General features: G+C 52.5%; 1 protein-coding gene across 2 annotated transcripts in view; it reads left to right on the top strand.

Moving 5' to 3' along the window:
- Positions 1-7,604: 7,604 nt before the first annotated feature.
- HSD11B2 (hydroxysteroid 11-beta dehydrogenase 2) overlaps positions 7,605-21,291 on the top strand; it is a 63,381-nt gene continuing 49,694 nt past the window's right edge. For both annotated transcript variants that reach the window (XM_030582137.1, XM_030582138.1), the window contains exon 1: positions 7,605-7,857. In XM_030582137.1, coding sequence (XP_030437997.1) covers positions 7,605-7,857 — 253 coding nt within the window. The remainder of the gene's footprint in view (positions 7,858-21,291) is intronic.

Here is a 21,291-nt window from a genome sequence, read left to right as displayed (position 1 = left end):
CACTTTTACAGATCCAGACTAACACGGCTACCCCCCTGATAAGTTATGAGTGCCTGTCACGGAACGTGATGGAGAAAAATACATGCCAAGTGCTGCAGTAGACATTGTCATAAAACATGGTATAAAATCCTAGAGCCAGGTACTGTGTGAGTAGGATTATTGTTCATCTGTAGGTCACGCCTAGAGGCCTCCACCAGGATCATGCCTCTCTTGTGTGAGCCGTTGTGCACACATAGGAAACAGTTTCTGCCCCTAAGAGCTGATGCTCTATGTAATCTCACCTTTTGTTTTCTGGGTGCTGCATCTTTAAATTCCTACGTGCATGGGAGGCAGAGCTGTACTGTGCAGTCATTCCCCCGCTCTCTGGCCCAGGGATTCTTCAAACAAAGTGGAACAGCTCAGCATCAGGGCTTGAGAAGGCAGCGTACCCTCGCCTGGTGCACGGGGCGCTCAGCTGGGAGGTGAGAGGACTGGGGTCACAGCCCTGCTCCATAGCAAACTGAGTGGGATTAGAACCTGGGTTTCCTATATCCTGAGTGAATACCCTTCCTACTGGATATAAACAGGGCCAGATTTACACCTTACACGCCCCGAGGTGCAGCATCTTCAGTGCCCCCCTGCCTACAGCCGATCGTCATGTTCTCCCATCAAAAATGAAACTTTTAACCCACTTTTAGATGCCCTAGAACGCCAGCGCCCCAGGCACATGAGTACTGTGGCGAATTAGAAATTCGGCCCTGGGGATAAACGGGGGCTGCTCTAGGTGTGCTCTGAGCACCCATGCACTGGAACAGGCCTGCTGGGTGAGGGAGGCAGAGGAACACCGAGTCTGAGAATCCGGCCAGGGCTTAGGTGTGAGCCAGGGTGCTGAGCCGGGTCAGGGTTGAGGCAACTTTGTAAATAGGCACTGGCAGAAAAAGTAGCTTCCCAGGGGACTTTGCCAGCAGGGATTTAGGAACCAGGGGGGTTCGGTGGCAGATGAACAGGGCTTTGAAGAGCCACATTTCAGACTTAGGTGCCTACGGCAGTTGTCTAAGTCCCCTTGTTGGTCTGGCCACTAGTATCTCCAGGCAATGGGCTGCGTGTGCTTTGCCTCCTGCAGTGGGGTGCTGTAGTGGAGGAAATGCCCCCCCCCCCGCCCCCGACAGACAGTTATTTTAGTGGCTGTGAGGGTGACACTGGATTTTCATTCACTTTTTAGCTTTGCTTCTCCCATTGGCAAATGGTCTGTTTGGGCAGTTCTCAGGGGGTGGAGTTTTATCTCAGAGGGTAACCAGACCCACTTGCTATTTTGGGATCTAGTGGCTTTTACTCCCCCAGTGCAGGGTGTGTCTTCACATGGGAAGAGGAAAATAAAATATCCCCTAGCTGGGAGTTTTAGTTTTTACTGAGCATGGCTGGAGTCAAAGGGGTGAGCGCCAGAGAATGGGCTCTGTACCCCAATAGCAATGCGCTTGGGCAGCTGGATCCCCAGGAAGTGCTAGCATAGGAGAGGACTCACAGCTAGCTAGCTAGTGCATGCTCCAGAAGACATGAAAAGAACTTTAAGGGTGCAAGGTGAAGCTACCCACGCCACTTTAGTTCTGCTCCCACACACATATCCAGTAAGCTAGGTTTCAGCTGCAGGAGTGCAGACTATATTTTCCCACATGGATCAGCATGAAGGTTTGAACGTAAGCCTCTCAGATCCACAGCACAGTCCCCTATGCCATGAGCTAAAAGAGCAGCTCCTAACAGAAGTAGGCTGTTATCCTCTTTGTGGACCAATTTCACAAGAGGGCTGTAACACACACTTGATGAGTGAATCACAACACTATTTGCTAGCCAGAAACAGTAGAACTGTGGGTATCCAAAATCCATTGTTCTGTTCCCTGCTCTGGGAGGGGAGTGTTGTCAAGGAGTTAGAGCAGCAGTTCATAATAGATAGGCCAAGTATAGGCGGCTCTGTGAGGTGGATGATACTTACCCTTGCAATATTAGAGACCTGGGTTCTCTTCCCAACTGACTTGGATATAAACTGGCCATCAGGAAGTTTAGACTTTAAATTGGATGAAGGTTTCTAGCCATCAGAGGAGTGAGGTTCTGGAACAGCCTTCCAAGGGGAGTAGTGGGGGCAAAAGACATATCTGGCTTCAAGACTAAGCTTGATAAGTTTATGGAGGGGATGGTATGATGGAATAACCTAATTTTGGCAATAAACTGATCTTTGTCTATTAGCGGTAAATATGTCCAATGGCCTGTGCTGGGATGTTAGATGGGGTTGGATCTGAGTTACTACAGCAAATTCTTTCCTGGGTGTCTGCTGGTGAGTCTTGCCCACATGCTCAGGGTTTAACCGATCACCATATTTGGCGTCGGGAAGGAATTTTCCTCCAGGGCAGATTGGCAGAGGCCCTGGAGGTTTTTCACTTTCCTCTGCAGCGTGGGGCATGGGTCACTTGCTGGAGGATTCTCTGCACCTTGAGGTCTTTAAACCACGATTTGAGGACTTGAGTAACTCAGACATAGGTTAGGGGTTTGTTACAGGAGTGGATGGGTGAGATTCTGTGCCCTGCGTTGTGCAGGAGGTCAAGACTAGATGATCATAATGGTCCCTTCTGACTTTAAAGTCTATGAGTCTATGACTTCATCTTACAGTATGTGTAAAACAGGGGGAGGGGGAGAGAGGGTGATACATGTCTGCAGAATAGGGAGATCATAAGCTTTCCATAATATTAAGGGGTGTGACCTACCCAGAGATAGTAACAGCTGAAGAGATGACTTAAACTCCTGGGCTCTGGGCTCTTTGCTCAGTCCACCTTCCCTGTGTCATAAATACTCTTGCAGGAAGGTTGCACCTTAACATTACTTTATTTCATAGAATCCAAAATGATAACATACAAGAATTCAGAAACAGAGAGAGATGAAGCAGGCTGCTCCCTAAGGCAGGCAGAGGCACAACTCACCCCTCCTTACGCTAGGGTGTCTGGCCCAGGTCACATGCTGCCTTACAGAGCCCTCCAGCTGCAAGCAGGACCAGGAAAACCCCAGAGAATTTAAAGTGATGGAGCAGAATTCTAACACAATTTTCAATACACCATACCCTGAGGCTCTAGGGACATGTCCGTGCACAGGGAGGAATGGGTCTCTCTTTCTTCCTCCCTACACTTTTTCCCTCGTAGAGCTGGAAGAGAAGGATTTTGGATGTGCTGGAGCTCATGGTGACGGGACAGTCTCCTGAATGTATTCACTTTCTGAGTTACCAGTAGCTGGTGGCTTGGGGAAATGTCTTTGATTTTAATGGGTCTATCTGAGTGCTAGGTGCCATGTCGGGGGTGGGGAAAAAAAGCTTTGCATCTCATCCATGCGCAAGTCCACCTACAGAAAATGCCTGAATTCCTCTTGGGGAATGCCTGTCACCTGCTGTCTGAGAACACCCGCCCCCCCCTCCTCATACACATACACACACACACGTTGGCATTTCCTCTGTTGGCTTTGTTGAAATGGAAAGGCTGTGAACTGGAACCCTGGGTTCCAGCACCACGCCCAGGAAAAACCACCCAGGCCAGTTTGACATTGCGGCTCCTGCTGAGCTGCTGCCGGGGGTTGTGAAATGTGTTTTTCCCCCGGCGCAATGGGGTTTGTTTTTGTAACATGCCCAGCAGCTCTCCTGAGAAGGATGCAAACGTCATTCTTCTTCTCTTCGGCAGGCCTGGTTCTCAGGCTGTGCCAGCACGCAGGGCCCTGGCTTGCTGCTGCTCCCTCCCCTCTGCCTGTGCCCACCCACTGCCCTCCAGCGAGGGAACTGGTAACTCGGCGACAATGAACCATTGGCAGAGCCTTGGCAGAGTTCCTTGAACCATGTGCGAGTTGGAGGTTGGCACTGATCCTGGTACATGGGGGTGTGTCTGCTGCCCAGACAAACACACGTAGAGGGCACCAAGGTCAGGCATGTTGCAGGAGATGGTTGGTGATCCATGGCAGAGAAGCACAAAGGATCACCGAGTGCCGACTCGGTGAAATATTGAAAAAGGCGCTTTATTAAGTGAACGAGGCAGAAGCAATTACCTTGTGTAATAAATAAGGAGACAAAAAGGGACTTTGACCCACCGTCTCACAGGATGTGAGTGGGAGCTCTTGACTCATTGCCCTCTTCATCACACAGGCTCAACCTCGTTGGCAAAGTGGGGCACTTAGGTTAACTCACCCATTTGTCTGTGGCTACCCAAAATGGATCAGTGTGGTCACGCTTCAGCATTCAGAGCCCCCAGTGTCCTTCCAGCCCCCTCCACAGCCTGCCCAGCCTCGCCTGAACCCCCACCTCCTTCACAGACTCAGCCACTCCCATCTGCCTGACCTCAGAGACGCCTGGACACCTGGCTCTCTTCCCCATGCAGCCGAGCTCCCATCCACCTGCTGGGACTATCAGGAGGAGCTTCTGAGGTGGCCTCTGGCCCCTGGAATCCCCCTCACAGCTGCCTCCTGAGAGCAGACACCTACCTGCAGTTGATAAGCTCTGCTCAAGTTCACAGCGCTGGCTTTTTGCTGCCCTGTTCTCTCTCTGCCTCCCACCTCATACCCCCTTCCCCACCACACTCACCTCCCTGCCTGCTCCCAGCCCCCCTTGTTACATCCCCGCCGCCCCAAGCCAAAGTAACAAACAACCCTGCTCGCTCAGTCGCATGCTGAGCATCATGTTATCATCACACGCACACAACAAATGCTTCACGCCAGCCCCCGCCCCGGCTGCATGGCCTCCTTGGCAGGTCCTTTCCTGCTTGCTCTGTACTGTGAGCAGCGAGGGCGAGGACCGTGTGATGTCTCCTGTGTGTCTGCACAGAGCTTGGCACAACAGGGCCCCATCCTCACGAGTGGGAGCTAAAACTCTTAAATAACACTTGGCACCGAAGCAGCGTATTGCCTGTACCAAGCCGTGAACAAACAGCTGTTGATGGTTGTGACATCCCTGGGAGCAGGTCAGGGTCATTATCCCCATCGCACAGCCAGAGGAAGTGGCTTGCGCAAGGTTGCCCAGCATGTCAGTCAGCAGCAGCCTGGAATAGAATCCAGGTCTGCTGATGCCCTGCCCTGTACTCGCACCTAATAACAGCGCAGGAGCAAGGAACTAACCCAGCTTGGCCTATTAATGGATATGGGCCCCGCTGGTCTGCTTGGTTGCCATGAGGAGACCCCTGGGAAATCCCGCTGTACCAGCCAGGTGGAAAGGAGGGAGTGCTGGGTGTGGGGAGGTGGGTGGCAACGGGAGGCGAAGTCAGACTTTGAAAGGGGCAGAGGATGGTCCCTTTACCCTAGCCCAGGACTGTATCCCCCAAGTTGCACCAGCACTGGGGCTTGGGCCTTCGTAAATGAGAATATCCCCTGCAAAGCTGCAAAGCGCTTTCCCTTTGATCTCTGGCACTTCCAGCGGCAGGCAGAGCTCTGGGCCCACCTGGGTCATAGCTGTGCAGCTCTGGGCCACCAGCAGAGTGGCAGGCGTGACTCCAGCCTCGCTGTGTGGGGTTCAACCTAGTGAGTGTCATGGATGTAGATGCCCCTGGGATCACTCAGGATGCCCCCATACTGATTTAGGGGCCCCAGCAGGGGAGGAGCCTGCAGGAAAGTAGAGACAGCACTGCCACAGGAGAGAACTCATCCTCACCTGGAGCCTGAAATCTGGGCAGGTTCCCTGGTGGGGGGACATGGATACAGGTGGAGTGCACAAGAGGTGGGACTGTGGTTAACCCTTTAATTGCCTTCCTGCTGCAGAACACCAGGAATGAAGCTCTATTAATATATGGAAGGTGCCCAGGTGAAGCTTGGCTGCGAAGACTAACAGCGTGGAGAGGGACAGTGTCTCTCCGCAGGAACGGGAGGGGAGCCTATTTCAAGGGGAAGCAACAGCGTCAGCAGGAACGTGCCTAATGAGACTTTGGACAACGGAATCTGTCCCTTCCGTGCAGGCTGGACTAAGGACATGGATGCATGTGTCCCGTAGGAATACATTACTGATCAACCCAAGGGTCAGCCCCAGACGCTGGCAGAGGGACCTGGCTGGGAGCTCACGCTGCACACGGTCTTGTTTTTAAAAATCTCTCCTCTTGTTTCCAGGGTGGTTCTGGGCAGGGATTCTACATGCTTCTCTCAGGGATGAACGTTTCTTTGTCATTGCACGGCCATAGCTTGATCCAATCTGTGTGTGTTGTTGTTTACAACACAGAAAACACTCAATAACAACATTCAAAATTCCTTCACCTCGCACAACCGTTTCTGCCAATGCTCCCGGCGCGCTTCGCAAACACCCCTTTGGGGGAGGTGATCACAGCTGGTAACTGTTCACAATATGTGAGGAATAGGGGGTTACTCACCAAGCTGAATCCAAACTGGGTGGGTGGAGAACCGTTGCCACTGTCCGATGACTGCTCAGTGTGAAGCAGACCATGGGCCACAGGAAGGATGCCCAGGGGTTGGGGTATTCACCCAGGACTCAGGACATCTGGCTTAGGTCCTTGGGTGACTTTGGACAAAGTGCTTTAGGCTACAATATTAGCCCATCTTCAGGCACCTAAAAAGCTTTAAAAGACTGTCCCTTGACCTCTCCCTGCCTGAGGTCCCCACCTGAGAGTCAGGGGTAAGGCCCTGCCCCGGGGCGTTGTGCCAATAAACACATCAACATTTGTGAGGCTCTTGGCTACTCCAGTGATGAGGGTCCTATCAGAACCTAAAAGATTCTCAACCCCACCTTTCACAGAACCATCAATCACCCCATAAAGAATCACAACCCATTACAAAAACAGCAACCGTGGGTGCTCTCTCGGTGGCTTCTGGTTCATAAGCTCATAGGGGGATGGACACTTGGGTCACTGTTCCAAGCGGTTAGCCAGGGGCTCTACCCACTTTACTTTGTATTGAATGAACGCAGAGAGTCTCTTTGGATCACCTGATTCCAGGAGCTGGGGCTTTCAGAAGCACACCCGGTGATGGGAGACTCTCAGTAAACTCAGGAGAGCTGGCCCCCCTGGATAAAGAGAGCTGGGCTTCCCCCACAGTGGCAACAGAGTCCAAGGACTGAACGCCTGGCAGAGATGGGCCCGGACGGGGGGGCTTGCCCTGGCTCGGGGGGCGCCCCTCCAGGGCTGGCAATGGGGCACTTTCCACTCCCCCCAAAGAGGAAAAAAAGAGCGAGACGCCGCTTGGCCGAGGAGCTCCCGGGGGGGCTGTGCCCGCTGCGCCCCCAGCCCCGAGCGGCCCCTGCCCGGCCGGCCCCTGCTCCTCCAGCGCGGCCTCCCGGGGCGCACGTGGGGCGGAGGCGGCGGAGAGGGCGCCCCGCGCCGCGCACTTTCATTTTGATTCTTCGAAAGCCGCGGCCGGGCCAGGGCTCCCGCAGCCGGCGGGGGCAGAGGCTCCGCGGCCGGCCGGGCGCTGGTCCCGGGGGCTCCTGCGCGCCCCGGCCGCGGCCAACTTGGGGCAAGAGTGTGTCGGGGCGCGGAGAGCCAGCCCAGCCCGCGGGCCGCCTCCCATTGGCAGGGCAGGGCCGGCTCCGCCCTCTCCCGGCCGGCCCCGCTATAAGTAGGCGCCGTGCCTGACCGCTGCCTGTGCCGCACGCCGGGCACTGCTGGCCCCGAGCCATGGAGCGCTGGGTCTACGGCTCGCTCTGGCTCCTCTTCGCGGGCAGCCTCCTCCTGCGCCTCTCCCGCTCCCAGCTGCTCCTGACTCGGGCCCTGCTGCACCTGGGGCTGCTGGTCCTGCTGCAGTACCTGTGCCAGGTGTGCCTGCCTCTGCCACTCGGCGCCACGCTCACCGCCGCTGGCTGCTTGGCCCTGGGATGCGTGGCCCAGAGGCGAAGGCTCCCCGTGGTGGGGAAAGCCGTCTTCATCACAGGTGAGTGAGCCTGGCATCCTGTGCCCAGGGCAGCCTCCCTCCTCCCCGGTGGTTAATGTTTAATCAGCCTCAGCTGGGATGCCTGTGTTCCTGGGCAGCCTGCTTGTGCCAGGAGCTGGTGAACTTGTCTCTGGTTGGTGAGTGCACCTGGCCGCAGTGCTGGATGGGTGACTGCGTGGGCACGTCGGTGTAATGGTGTGATGTCAGTGGCACGTGTTCACACACAGGTTCCTGCATAAGGACTCCTGTGGAAAGGGCCCACCTGGCCTGTGCAGCAGAGCCTGGGTTCTGAAGGCTCAAAGTGAGACGGGCTGGTTCCCACGCCTGCAGTGTGGTGTCCTGGATCTGCACGTGGCTTGATTGTGAGGGACATGGTGATCCAGCCCACTGTGTGGGCTGCTGCTGTGCCTGGGACTGAGGGAGGCAGGATGCCCCTTGGAGCAGGGTATGGTGGTGTGTTTGGGGTCAGCTCGGGGGCTTTTTGGCTGTCGGAAGGCTCCTGTGCAGGGGGTGGTGTAGCCTCAACTCCAAGTGTTCCTCCCAGCACCCAGAGGAAGTTACACTTGTATCACATGGCCCTTGACTGGCCCTGAGGGTGAGAGGTTGGGACAGTAACTGTCCCCACTCTGTGAGTAAGGCCTATCACTGGCTACCCCATAATAACCCCTTCCTTCCACCTCTTCCTGCGCGTGGTGATCTCTGCCTGGCCCAGCCAAGCAGACAGGCGCCCCCGTCCCAGGCTCCTGCTCTCTGAGCTGGGCCAGCCGAGCTTGGACTTGCACTTAGAAGTGCTTCCCTGGCTGACGGACTGTACGTCTACGACACAAAGAGAAACCCATGGCTGCCCCGGGCCAGCCGACTCGCCCTCAAGAGGCTCGGGCTGCGGGGCTGGTTCTTTGCTGTGCAGACTTCAGGGCTTGGGCCTGTGCTCAGAGACCCTCCCACCCTGCAGGGCCTTGAGGCCCGGTACAGCCCGAGCCAGGGAGTCTCTGTCACAATGAAACCGGCCCGAGCCCCACGAGAATTGTTCCTCAAAGATGGTGTCTCCAGTGTGATGCCGACAGCTGCACGACTGGCTAGCCTGGGGCTGTGCTGCTGCCGGGGATGAGTCTCTGGCACTTCCCTCTTGCTCGCTGAAGCCTGGTGTGCTGCTGGTACCACAGGGCCGTGCTTACCTGTCTGATGGTGAAGCTGAGCCAGGGCCAATGAACACTGTGAGATGCCCTTTTATGGGAGCAAGTGTGCACCAGTGAGGAGGGCAAGGTCCTAGCTCCAGCTCTGCCCTTAACTTTGTTAGTGAATCTCCCAGGGCCTCTGTTTTCCCTTTGGTAAAATGGCGCCATTCATGTGCACACCCACCCATACCCCTTGGAGAGTGCCAAGCCAGCTATTGTAATGGCCAGGGCTTCCCTCTCCAGGGGCTGGCAGGGCACGCCGAGGTAGGCCTCCATGAGCACTTCCTGGCTTCTTGGATCCTGATACCTCCTGGAACGTGCCCACTGACTGATGCAAATCACAATATGCTCCAACAGGGCAAGAGCCGTGGTCCAGGAGCTGATGTGATGCTGGCATATGGGGAAGGTTTGGGCAGGTGCTTCCCAAGGGAGCAAGGCCTGGCTCCTTGCAGGAAGAGTCGGGGTTGCTCTTTGGCTCTTTCCGACAACAGCAGTCTGATGGGATAGAGGTGCCATAGTTTCTGGAGTGGTGCTGGCCTTGCCAAGAGAGGAAGGTGAGACTTGGGGGAGGGGGGGGGAAGGAGAGCTGGCTATGGGAGGAGATGAGGCCAGAGGGACTTATCTGGGCCTGACTTGGAGGATCAGAACATGACCCTGGCAGTTAGGGAGCCATGGGCAGGTGGGAGGTGTTTCCATGCACATACAGCTGGGAAGGTGGCTGCAGAGCAGAGTGGCCTCTCGGGGACACCTGTACTCAAGAGGGAGCTACAGAGCTCAAGGTGAGAGCTGACAAATGAAGCAGGTGTGAATGATTCAGCTGAGTGAAGGTCGAGGTGGCAGCAGATACAGGCTGTGCTAGGGAGGGAAGAGCAAGCAAGTGTTCTTTGCTGAAAGCTGCTGTGCGTGAATTGCGTGTGCACACTTGTCGGGTTCCTGGGCACATGGATGGTCGCCTGCATCTGAACATGTGCATGTCTCTGGCAGGTCCCTTGGCATTCCCAAAGTGCCATGACTCCAGCTCTCCGATGCAGCATGCTGACCTGGGATGCGGCAGAGCATGTCGCGTAAGGCCTGTGCGTGGCATTGCTTGTCTTGCATTGTGAATCAGTGAGTGGAACGAGGTGTTCTCGCCCCAGGGCCTGGAAGGGACACTCTGCAGGTCTGCAGTGTTTGCTGTTAGCTGGCATTTCCTTGTGGCTCCAGTTGCAGCTGGTGACCCAGGTCAGTTTGTGGCTGTGCCCTGGCCCTGACCTCTTTTCAGGGTCAGATGCCAAGTGCTTCATTAAGGCAGGACGGGCATCAAATCAATTTAGCATTTGCATAATAAGTAACCCCATTCCCTGGTGAGTTAATTCAGGGCACATGCCTGGCAAACAGGTTCTGGCTCTGTGTGTGTCACTCCCTCAGACAGAGGCACGCAGTCCCCAGGAAGAGGTGGGGGCCTCTGTCTGACCCAAGCCATGGAGAGCCATGTCTCTCCCCCGCCCCATGCCTTCAGGATGGGGCGGCCTGAGGCAGGGTAGTGCGGCTCCTCTCTTCTTACACAATGCCAGCCGCAGGAGCGTGTGGCGTGCACAGCCAGCCTCTGGCTAGCAGCTCTTTCCTTCGGGATTCACTTGCTCAGGAGATTCTCGTTGGGCAGTGAGTTCCACAAGTTACCGATGCAGTGTGTAAAGGCAGGATTTTCTCTACTGTGGGTGCAGCAGTGCTGGCCTGTGGTTCAAGTGGCATTCACAGTTTATTTCCAGGAGTATCCCACTTTTGGACCCTTGTTGCAGGCTGTGTGAAAGCTACGAGAAGCTGCATTTTGCTGCTCGGTGGTGCTGTGTCATGCACTGAGTCAGATGGGAGCGGATAGACGGAGGGGCTGCTTGTTTATAGAGCAGTTTTAGAATACAATAGCTGTGTAACCCAATGGGAACAGGTGGTAAAAGCCTCTTCTGCTGGTCCACAGAGCAGAAAGCAGTTCCTCCAGCAGCTCAAGTGGTACGGCTCTGAGCTGGGAATCTGCCAGATTCCAGGCTGTGTTGCTGATCTCTGGGGCATGTGTTGGGGTGGGAGTGGGGGTGGTGGTGGTCTGTCTCTCGCAGACAGATCTCTTTAAAACAGATCGTTTAAACCAGGATTGGGCAATTGTGGTAGCAGACTCCAGGGGTTCCTGTGGCCATCCCTCCTGCATGTTTTTGGGTCATGGGGGCATCTGCTTGAGGGCAGAGAGGCAGGATCCACACGGGTGGGAGGGCAGAGCTGGCAGATGTGCTGCAGGCAGGTAGTTGCTCCTGGCCCTAGTTGGGTTCCAGGTGTCCATAGGCAGCTGCAGTGTGCTTTGGGAAGCAAGTGAAGACAGTGGCACCCTTATGGGGCTGTTGCAACTCCTTGTGTTTAGCAGTTCTTAGTCAGTAACTTGTAAGTAGGGTGCACAAACCTCACCCCTGGATGCGTGGGGAGCCTGACTACTGATTTATCTGCTCCAAACGAGAAGGGTGTGATAGGATGGGACCGGCATGCCCCATGGTGGCAAAGGAAGCATTAACTCTCTTGTCCTGGGAAAGAGCACAGCTCTTTGCCTGTATTGCGAAGACACTGAGGGGGCAGGGAGAGAGAAGATCCATCCTCGCACTCTGGACAGTGGAATGGAAGCCCTGGGCACAACCGCTCCTGCAAGACTCCAAATGGCTTAAGCTCAGGAAAAAGCTGCAGGATGCCGGGAGCCCAGGGAAGGGCTCTGGGAACAGCTGAGCTGCTGCCCTTAGGGGCTTGCACTAAGTGGGCTCAAGCTAGCCTGCCAAAAACAGCTGCGTGGACATGGCAGCTCCAGCAGAGACTCGGACTCAGCCCCTGAGCTCAGCCCCAGATGGTTGGCTGGGCCTAAGATGTTGCTTGATTGTCACGGTGGCTGTGTCAGGACCTACTCAAAATGATGATGGCAGGTGAAATTCAATGTTGGTTGATTGCGAAGCTGTGCACGTTGGAGGGCAAATGAACTGCTCAAGCACCTGGCAGAGTTTGAAACTAACTGCCAGAGGTGCTGGCCAGAGGTCCCCTTCAGTCTCCTCTAGCCACAGGCAGTTCACTAGAGCTGGCCCAGTCTGAACTGCAGCCAGGACCTGGGACGCCAGCAGCTGCAGTAGCACTGCTGGATGAGCTGCTGCTGTCAGTGGCTGGAAGGTGGTCAGACATCCATTCGCATCCTCCTGGACCTCTCTGCAGCATTCCACACGGTCAATACAGAACATCAATACCCTCGGTGATTTTCAGTGGCTAACTACTGTCCATGGTGTGTGTTTGTTTTTTTTAAATAACTCCTTATTTCTGGTTTTAATGTGTCTAGCTTCAACTTCCAGTCACTGGATCAGGTTAGACCTTTCTCTGTAAATTGAAGAGTCTGTTATTCAGTTCCGTTCCCCATGCAGGTACTTACAGACTGTGATCAAGTCACCCCTTAGCCGCCTCTTTATGCTAAACAGACTCAAAGAGCTCAATCTATCACCTGGACGGCAGGTTTTCTAAGCTTTAATCGTTCTTGTGGCTTTTCTCTGAACCCTGTTCAATTCATCAACATCCTTCCTGAATTGTGGGCACCAGAACTGGACAGTATGCCAGCAGCATGTTCCTCAAACTGGTGGTATGCCCTAGCATAAGATTTCACCAAGCCAGGAACAAATGTCCTTCCAAAATACTCTACTGCTTGTTATGAAGCCACAGACAGTCTCCCTCAGGCCTCGCCCCTCATGCAACACCCAGACAAGCCAGGCTTTATGATGAAAGGCTGTTTAAAACCAAAGTTCATCGCATCTTAGGTTCTTCCAGAGAGGCACCCACTCACCCTGGGTCAATCTGGACTTCAGGATCTCCCCAAAAAACCCTGGTGATGCCAATCCTCTAGTAAACGAACCTTTTAATAACTCTTTTTATTAATAAAACCTTTTGTTTTTAAAGTGAATCGTATATATTACAGTTGATTGCAGAGTCTGTAGATCAGTACAATAGCAGTAGTGATATATCTGCTAGCTTGCAATACGTCTTTCTGGTTTACCCAAAAGATTGGGGTCCTCAGTCCATTGTTCAAAGCTTTCCTGGTTGGAAATCACAGTCCAGAGAAGTGGGGCAGGAATGAGGCTGGGAGGTGATGTCACCACCACCCCCAGTCCATGGCTCAAATGCAGAGCTTTGCATCACATGCTTTGTGTGCCTTGATGAATCATGGGGTTTCCATTGTCTGTGCTCTGAGGCATCTTCGGGAGAGGTTCACTCAGGGGATGGGGAAAGCGGGGGCCTTCCCCCCCCCCCAATCAGTGGGGGCACAGAGCTCCTCTGGCCCTGGGGTGGGGAGAGCTAGCTCCTCTGGCCCTGGGGTGGGAGATCCAGCTCTATCGGCCCTGGGGCTGTGGTGGGGAAAGAGCTCCTCTGGCTGCTAGGGGCACAAAGTGCCAGTCCATATGCAGCCAAATTTTTATTCTTGTGCACACCCCTGGGTCCGCTGGAAGAGTTGATTCTCCTTAATGCCCATCAACACGTTATTGGCTAGTCTTGGTGTCCACGTGTCTTGTGGGTGTTATCCAGGAACACATCATCTTTAGAAACAAGCATGTTCAGAAACCATAAAATTTCTTATCTTCATACCCAATGACGGTTCACACATTTCCCTGAGATGTGCTGATACCTTGCAAGGCAGACTTTGTAGAAGATTTATGGCAATTGTATAACAGCTATGACAATATTAGTGAAGACGGTCCCCTTCCTTTTTATACAGCCTCACAGCGTAGACCTACCCAGGTCACCCTGCCTTCCCTTTTTAAATATTGGCATAACATAGTTTCTTCCTGTCTTCTGACAGTTCCCTTGTGTTCCAAGATTTATTGAAAATAAACAAATGAATCTGAGCAAATTCATCTGGTTACACAGAACTTTGACCTCAGCTACATCGACAGTGGGTGAGCGTAGCCAGTGACATAAATGACCAAGGGAAAGCATAGGTCTCCCGTCTCTTGGAGTCTTCAACACTGGATGTTTCTAGAGCAGGCTTTAGCCAATCACAAACAATGGGATTCAGTTCAGGGGTACCTGGGTGAATGGAATGGCCTGCTGTCATAAACAGATAGTTAAGGGTTAATGTCTTTTACCTGTGAAGGGTTAAGAAGCTCAGTGAACCTGTCTGACACCTGACCAGAGGACCAATAAGGGGACAGGATACTTTCAAATCTTGGTGGAGGGAAGTCTTTTGTTTGTGCTCTTTGTTTGGGGGTGGTTCGCTCTTGGGATTAAGAGGGACCAGACGTCAATCCAGGCTCTCTGATTCAGAAAGATTTGGTCTCTCATATTTCAAACTTGTAAGTAACAGCCAAGCAAGGCGGGTTAGTCTTATTTTTGTTTTCTCAACTTGTAAGTGTTCCCTTTTTGCTGAAAGGATTTTACCTCTGTTTGCTGTAACTTTGAACCTCAGGCTAGAGGGGGTTCCTCTGGGCTATATGGATCTGATTACTCTGTAAAGTATTTTCCATCTTGATTTTATAGAGAACTTTTACTTTTCTTTCTTTAATTAAAAGCTTTTCTTTTTAAGAACCTGACTGATTTTTCCTTGTTTTAAGATCCAAGAGGATTGGATCTGGACTCACCAGGAATTGGTGGGGGAAAGGAGCGGGGGGGATGGTTACATTCTCCTTGTGTTAAGATCCAAGGGGTTGGATTGGTGTTCACCAGGAACTTGGTGAAAAAGCCTCTCAAGGCTGCCCAGAGAGGGGAAGGTTTTCGGGGGACAGGAAGTGTTCCAAACACTGAAATTTCTGGATGGTGGCAGTGTTACCAGATCAAAGCTAGTAATTAAGCTTAGAAGTGTCCATGCAGGTCCCCACATCTGTACCCTAAAGTTCAGCATGGGGGAGGAACCTTGACACCTGCGATAAGACAGGAGGTTAGAGGGACTATATGGGCCCAAAGACTAACAGGTGCTAACAAGACCCTGCCACTGTCCAACATTGCAGTGTTAAACAAAGCTCGGGGGCTGGTACATGGAGATCTCTGCCTGCTTAGTCCCATGGCAAACACAGCATTACATGTGATTTTAACCTTTTAGCAAAGATACAGAAGAAGGCAACCCAGTTAAAATCCTTCAAATGTAAGGTGTTAAGTCAGGCCTCCGCCCTTGTTCCTTTCCCTTTAGCTGGAGAGAGTCTTTAGAAGGAAAACACCTTTGGCTGACAGTCCCTTTGCTGGTGTAAAGATGGGAATAACTGTCCTGTTGGGGCAAAGATCAGACGTTAGTAGAGATGGGCTGAAGCTGTTGGTTTTGTTGCTCCTGTTAAAGTCCAATCACATTTCGCAAGACAAACACATGCAAAAGGGGAGAGGAAGGAGCAGCCAAGAGAATGCAGCTTCTGGCTCCGGTGTTGACCCTCACTTATACTCTCATGGCTGGAGAAACACAGGCCCATCTGTGGGATAGTCTGAGGTGGGGCTGCCTCATTCTCTCCAGTGGAAGCTGTTTCTCTCTGGATTATAATGAAAGGGGGACTGGACCCTCGGCCTGCTGCCTCTGTGAGGGGCCCTAAACACCAGGCTACGGAGTCCTTCTCTCTGGCCCAATCACTAGTTCAGTATTTCCGGAACAATCTGAGAGTGACAGGGTGAGACCGGTTCTGTAGCCCAGTGGTTTAGGAACCCACCAGGCAGAGATACAAAAAGTTGGGAAACCCCAACCCCCAAATTTCAACATTGTCTAAACTACATTTTCCATCAAAAAAAAAAAAAAAACCCAGTCAGAAAATTCCTGAGCAGCTCTATTTTCATGTCCCTTTGGGCCCTGACGGTCTCATTTTGAATGGGCTCATTTAGCCTGACCTGGCCAGAGGATTTCAGACTGACTCTGTTGCATCCATCCCAATAACTGGTGCCTGAGCTGGAGCACAACTCTTGGACAGGCAGCCAGCCCTGCCAGCGGCCCTGCCTTGCCCACCTGTTCCAATGGTGAATGACCCTCATTATTCGGACAAGGTCTTATTTCCAGTCTGAACTCTGCTGACTTCAGCTTCCACCCACTGGAACCAACCTGTTCCACATTTCCTCCTGGATTGCAGCCCTCTAGCATCAGAGCTGTTCTCCCTCTGTAGGTAATTACAGAGTGTGATCAAATTACCGCTTTACCTTCTCCCTGATAAACTGCATAGATTGGGCTCCTTGAGTCGTAGGTTTAAGTGCTCCGCTGAACTGTGTACTGAGCATTCAAGGATTTCATTAGCCCTCTGAGCCAGCATTGCACTTTTCCCCACTGCTTTCCAGGATACAGTCCCCGATACACGCCAGCCACAGTTAGAGGATTCTTTGTTCCTAGATCTGTGACCTTGCATTTGGCCATACCAAAATGCATGTCTGAATGTACTCTGGTTGGTAAACAGTCCAGCTTGTTTTGTGTCAACGACCTGTCCTTGTGTAGTTTAGCACCCTATCAATCGTTGTCAGTTGTAAAGCTCATCAGCGGTGATTTCATATCATCTTCCTGATCACTGATAAAGGAATGAAATCTCATTGGTCTAAGAACAGGTTTCTGCAGGGTTCCACTACAGATGTCCCATTAACACACTGTCAGATCTAGCAGATCACATTTTTTTTTAAAGTGACATTAACTGGATTAGAAACTGGCTAATACTTTAATCAAAATGTTACATGATGCTAAATCAAATGGCTCCCAGAAATCAAAGTAGTGTAACTGCTGTCACCATTATTAACCAAACTTGTAATCTCCTCATTAAAAAAAAAAAGATATATAAAGGACTTGGCGAGACCTATCTCCCATGAAACAATGTTGACTTCTATTAATTAGATTTCTGTCTCTAGTTGCAGTCCCACGTCAGCCTGACATCCATCCCAAGAAGCAAAATAGTGGAAGAGCTATCTGGCTTGTAATTTTAAAGATAGGCACAAAATCAACTAACTTTCCGGAACTTCCCAAGTTTGCCAAAAATTATTAAAAACTAACAGTCCAGGCAGCTCCTCCCCATTTTTTAAAACACTCATGATGCAAGTTATCTGGTCCTGCAAACTTAAGAACGTTTCACATTAGTAGATGCTGTTTAACATCCTCTTTAACTGTTGGAAAAGTGTGTCCAGCTTTGTCCCCAGCAGAGAACAGAAATGTGGCTTACCACTCAGGCCCAGATGCCCAAAGGGACACAGGCAGTGTCAGGTGCCTTGAAAATCCCTGTGCTGCACAGGACCCTGAGCTCTGGGTCCAGGCTCACTATATGATGAACGGGGAGAGCACAGCACCTTAGACTGGGATCCCCAAAAGCCCTGCTGAAGCTAGCCCAGGGGAGAGGCTGAGGAGAGGGGGTCCTTCTCAGTGGTGCCCCTCTCTGCTAGCAGTCCCCTACCAGGAGTCAGGCTGCCCTGGTACCTAAGCTGTTCTTGCACGAAATAACTTAGGCACCTACCTAACTGTGCACAAAACTGCCGAGGAGGGTCAGGGAGGGGCCTCCCTTATAACCTTTAGTCTAGTGATTAGACCACTCTCCCAGGATGTAGGAGTCCCCAGTTCAATTTCCTCCCTCTGCCTGGGGAGAAGAAGGGACTTGACCAGGGGTCTTCCACCTCACAAGTGAACCCCCCCCACCACTGGGCGAGATCGTCTCTCCCACTTTCTCTGGCCCAGGTAATATTGAATTCAAGTGGAACGTCTTCAGCAAGAGAGACTGACGTCGGGGTATCCCGTCACTCAGCGGTTAGACTCCCGAGATGGGAGAGACGCCTTCAGACAGAGGAGGGCCGATGGTGGGGTCTCCACTACCCTGGGGGAGTGCTCTAAGCCCTGGGCTGAAGGTTCTGCTGGAGGCAGCTGGCTTCCCGCCCACTGTTCTGTGCAGAGTTAGGCGTTCTCACCGCCCGAGGCCGGCCCTTGGAGAAGACAGGCGGAGGCATGCCCACTATTCACCTGGCTCATGGCTCGGATGGGGGATAGGCGTCCCAACACCTACTGTGAGGCAGCAGGCACATGTGTCCCGATGTAGGTGCCTTGGGAACCGTGACAGCAGAAACATAGCTGCCTACAGGGCTATGCAGCAGCTGAGCAGGGGGTTCAGGGATCACCTAAAATTGGGACATAGACCAGGGCAGAAAACATTAAAAAACAAACAATGCAGCAGCCTCTTGAAGATGGTGCCCAGGGAAACTGCTCATCCTTAGACCTAGCCCTGCTTGGGCACCTAGATCCATGTGTGGATCCTTCTGACCCTTCCATCTTTTCTGCGTCGTTCTGACAATTCTACCTTCTCCATCTAGCACCAGGCCTCTGTGGTGTTCGAATTCCTCTAGTTCTTGAATATGGGCAGCAGGGCAGACCGCCCTCAGCCAGCCCTCTTTGGAGACAGTGTCCATTAAAACCTGCTGTGGGGAGTGATTAGCCGGGAGAGGGTCCAGTGCCGCTTCCTAGAAAGGCTGAATGCCTGGGCTGAGGGGAGCTGCAGGAAGCAGCCTGGGGGCTGTGGTGGGCAGTGGGATTCCTAGGCAGGTGGAGGGAGAGGTGCCTGGCAAGGAAGCTGTGGGGTTTATGCTGAACTCTTTTGGGCGGGTTGCTGCAGGTTGTTGGTGCCCTGAAGAAAGGCCTGAGTGGGCTCTGGAAGTGGTGGTTAATGCTTCCTGGCACGGGAGACAGGCCAGCAGCCTGCAGTATCTCTCTTGAAAACGTCCTCCTTGCTGCCCTTCACTCTGTCATGGGTATTTAATTGATACCACTGGCAATTGACACAATTATCTGTAGTGCTTAACCTCACTTGTAGCCATGGCCCTTGGCCCCCTCCCTCCATTTATCTATATAAAAACTCCACTCCCCCTCCCCCACACACACTTTTTTTTTTCTTTCAGTCACCAGGGTAGTTTTCACTTGAAGTAGCACTTTACCTGACTGAGACTCTGTGCCTATCCTGGCATCGAGGAAAGTGTCCGAACTCCCCATTCTCAGTCGTGCCGACCTCTTTCCTCCCAGTCGGCTTGGCTCAGAACGTTCCGCTTCATTTGCTGATATTGGTGCCTGGGCTGTTGTAGCCAGCTCATAATTCTTCATAACTAAGGCAATCGCTAACTTTTAGTTCAGAGCTCAGTTAGTCTAACCATCAGGAAGAGACCTAATATTGAATTACTCTGTGCTCCCCATTCCAGGAGGGGATATATTGTAGGCCATTGAAGGGGGCTTGTCCATCTCTAGCACCCCCTCCTCCTTCCACCCTCCTGCTGTTTCTCTAGGTGGGTGTAAAAACCTATTAGAAAAGTATCTGATCTGCAGAAACTCAAGGTCATCTTGCAACGGGCAGCCTGAGACCCCAGCACAATGAAGTGATTTAGGGTCCGTTATGGTCTCCCAGCTGCCACCTTGCTGGAATACTGATCCACATGCAGTTGAGATCCTGTGTTTCCAGGTCTCCGGTAACTCTGAGCCGTGAAATGCGCCTTCTGGTGAAGGGTGCTTCACTCTTCCCACTCGCCCAGCCCAGTCTGCATGGGTTGTAGCCAGGGACTCTAGCATTCCAGTCCTGCAGAGCCTCACACCAGCTTTCGGAAACACCGACTGTGAGAATTGTCCTTGTATACGAGAGTTTCTAATTCTTCCTGTTTGTTATCCAGGCTCCTAACACTAGGATGTGGGCAAAGAACCTATTCCCTTCATACACCTTGAGTCTGAGTGGTGTGTTTGATCGTTTGTGCTTGTCGTCTCCTTACCGCCTTCCCTTCGCATAGCTCGTTTTAATGATTGGCTCTGTACTTGTGCACTGGGCCATATGCAGCCACTTTTCCCCATAATGACCCTCTACTTACCTACCAATAACTTACCTCCAGTATCTTCTGCTGTCTGCTTTTCCTTTGATCATGGGACAGGAAATTTTGAGATTACTTGGACTTTCCTTTCCTTCAGCTCCCTTCCAAGATCTCTGAAGTGTACCAGCCACATGGCATCAGGTGACAAGATTCCACTGGTGATTCATGACAAATATGCATATTGGCCTGCTGCTTTCAGAATCCCTTCCAGCCTGATCCCCTTGGCTTCATTCCAGAAAACAGCACACGGTCTTGCTGTCCAGTTGTCATAATATGGAGTCCTCAGTGAGGATTGCCTGTTGTCGATTTGAGCTGAACAGCCGTCCTCAGGTATGGCCCCTGTAGTTCTGTGCTGCCTCAGATGTTTCCCTGGCCACCATGCTGCATAGTAATTCTAGCTCTGAGTCCCTCCTGGTCTCTTTCTTAGTCACAAGACAGCTCAGCTTCTCTCTCCTGCTGCTTTCCTCTGGAGGACACAACTACCAATCTCAAATGCTCTCTGGCTTCCTCATTGCAGATTTCTCCCCTGGTTGTACCTGGTGGTGCTGCCTGTCTGGCTGTCCAATAAATACTCTGCCTTTCGGACGCTACGTATGGTCAGTGGTTGCTTTTCAAGACCACAAACCTCTTTTTTCAACACAGCTGCCAACTTGCACTTCATAGGTCTCTTCCTCCTGGGACAACCCAGGACATCTCCTGCAGATCACAGTAACTGTTCCCTCTCAAGCAGTTCCTTTACGCCCAGAGCCTGGGTCTGACGTCACAGTGGAGTGGGGGAGAGAGGTTGATGGGAGGGGGTTGGGAGCAGTGACGTACCTGGCAGAGGTGAGTGGGGAGTTCATATTGAACAGCTAATACAGGAGCGGTTCAGGAAGGTGGAAAGGTCTGAAAATGAGCCTGGTAGCTATGTCGTTCCTGTAAAGGAAAACAGTTAATGCTGCTTTTTGGCCCAAATGTGATGTAAACCAGGGTTACTGCAGAAGATGAATCTCAAAGTGCAAAGAGAGCAGAGGAGAGGTCACTTCCAGCAGGTGGAGCTGGCTGGGTGGGAGGGTCCTGCGCTTGTAGGCTGGGGTGTTGACCTGCCTTGTAGTGCTGTCCAGTAGCAACCAGTCAGCTAGCGGTGGTGCTGTGAGATCCCTCCAGTGTTCACTATGGGTGTTCCCTGCCTCGGGAACGATCTCCTTAGGAGCTGTGAGCTCTAGGGAGCTGGTGCACCAGACCATGAGACTCCTCAGCCGAGGCTCTGGGGCTGTTTGCTAGGGATAGAGGAAACAGTCTTGCTGTCTTCACCCTCTGGCCTGTTTAACAAAGAACTCCTGCACCATGGCCACCCACTCTGAGATTTGTGGTGACTTCAGAATCCCCCGACTTGCATCAGCCTTGGGGATACACAATCCGTGCTGCCCCTTCCCTAAGTGCCTGATCTGGAGTTCGCTGCCCCACGATATCGCTGAGC

This window comes from Gopherus evgoodei, chromosome 12, assembly GCF_007399415.2.
Source record: "Gopherus evgoodei ecotype Sinaloan lineage chromosome 12, rGopEvg1_v1.p, whole genome shotgun sequence".
NCBI classification, from domain to species: Eukaryota; Metazoa; Chordata; order Testudines; family Testudinidae; genus Gopherus; species Gopherus evgoodei.
Note: the sequence above shows the minus strand (reverse complement) of the source record. Positions and strands in the feature narration are given on the sequence as shown.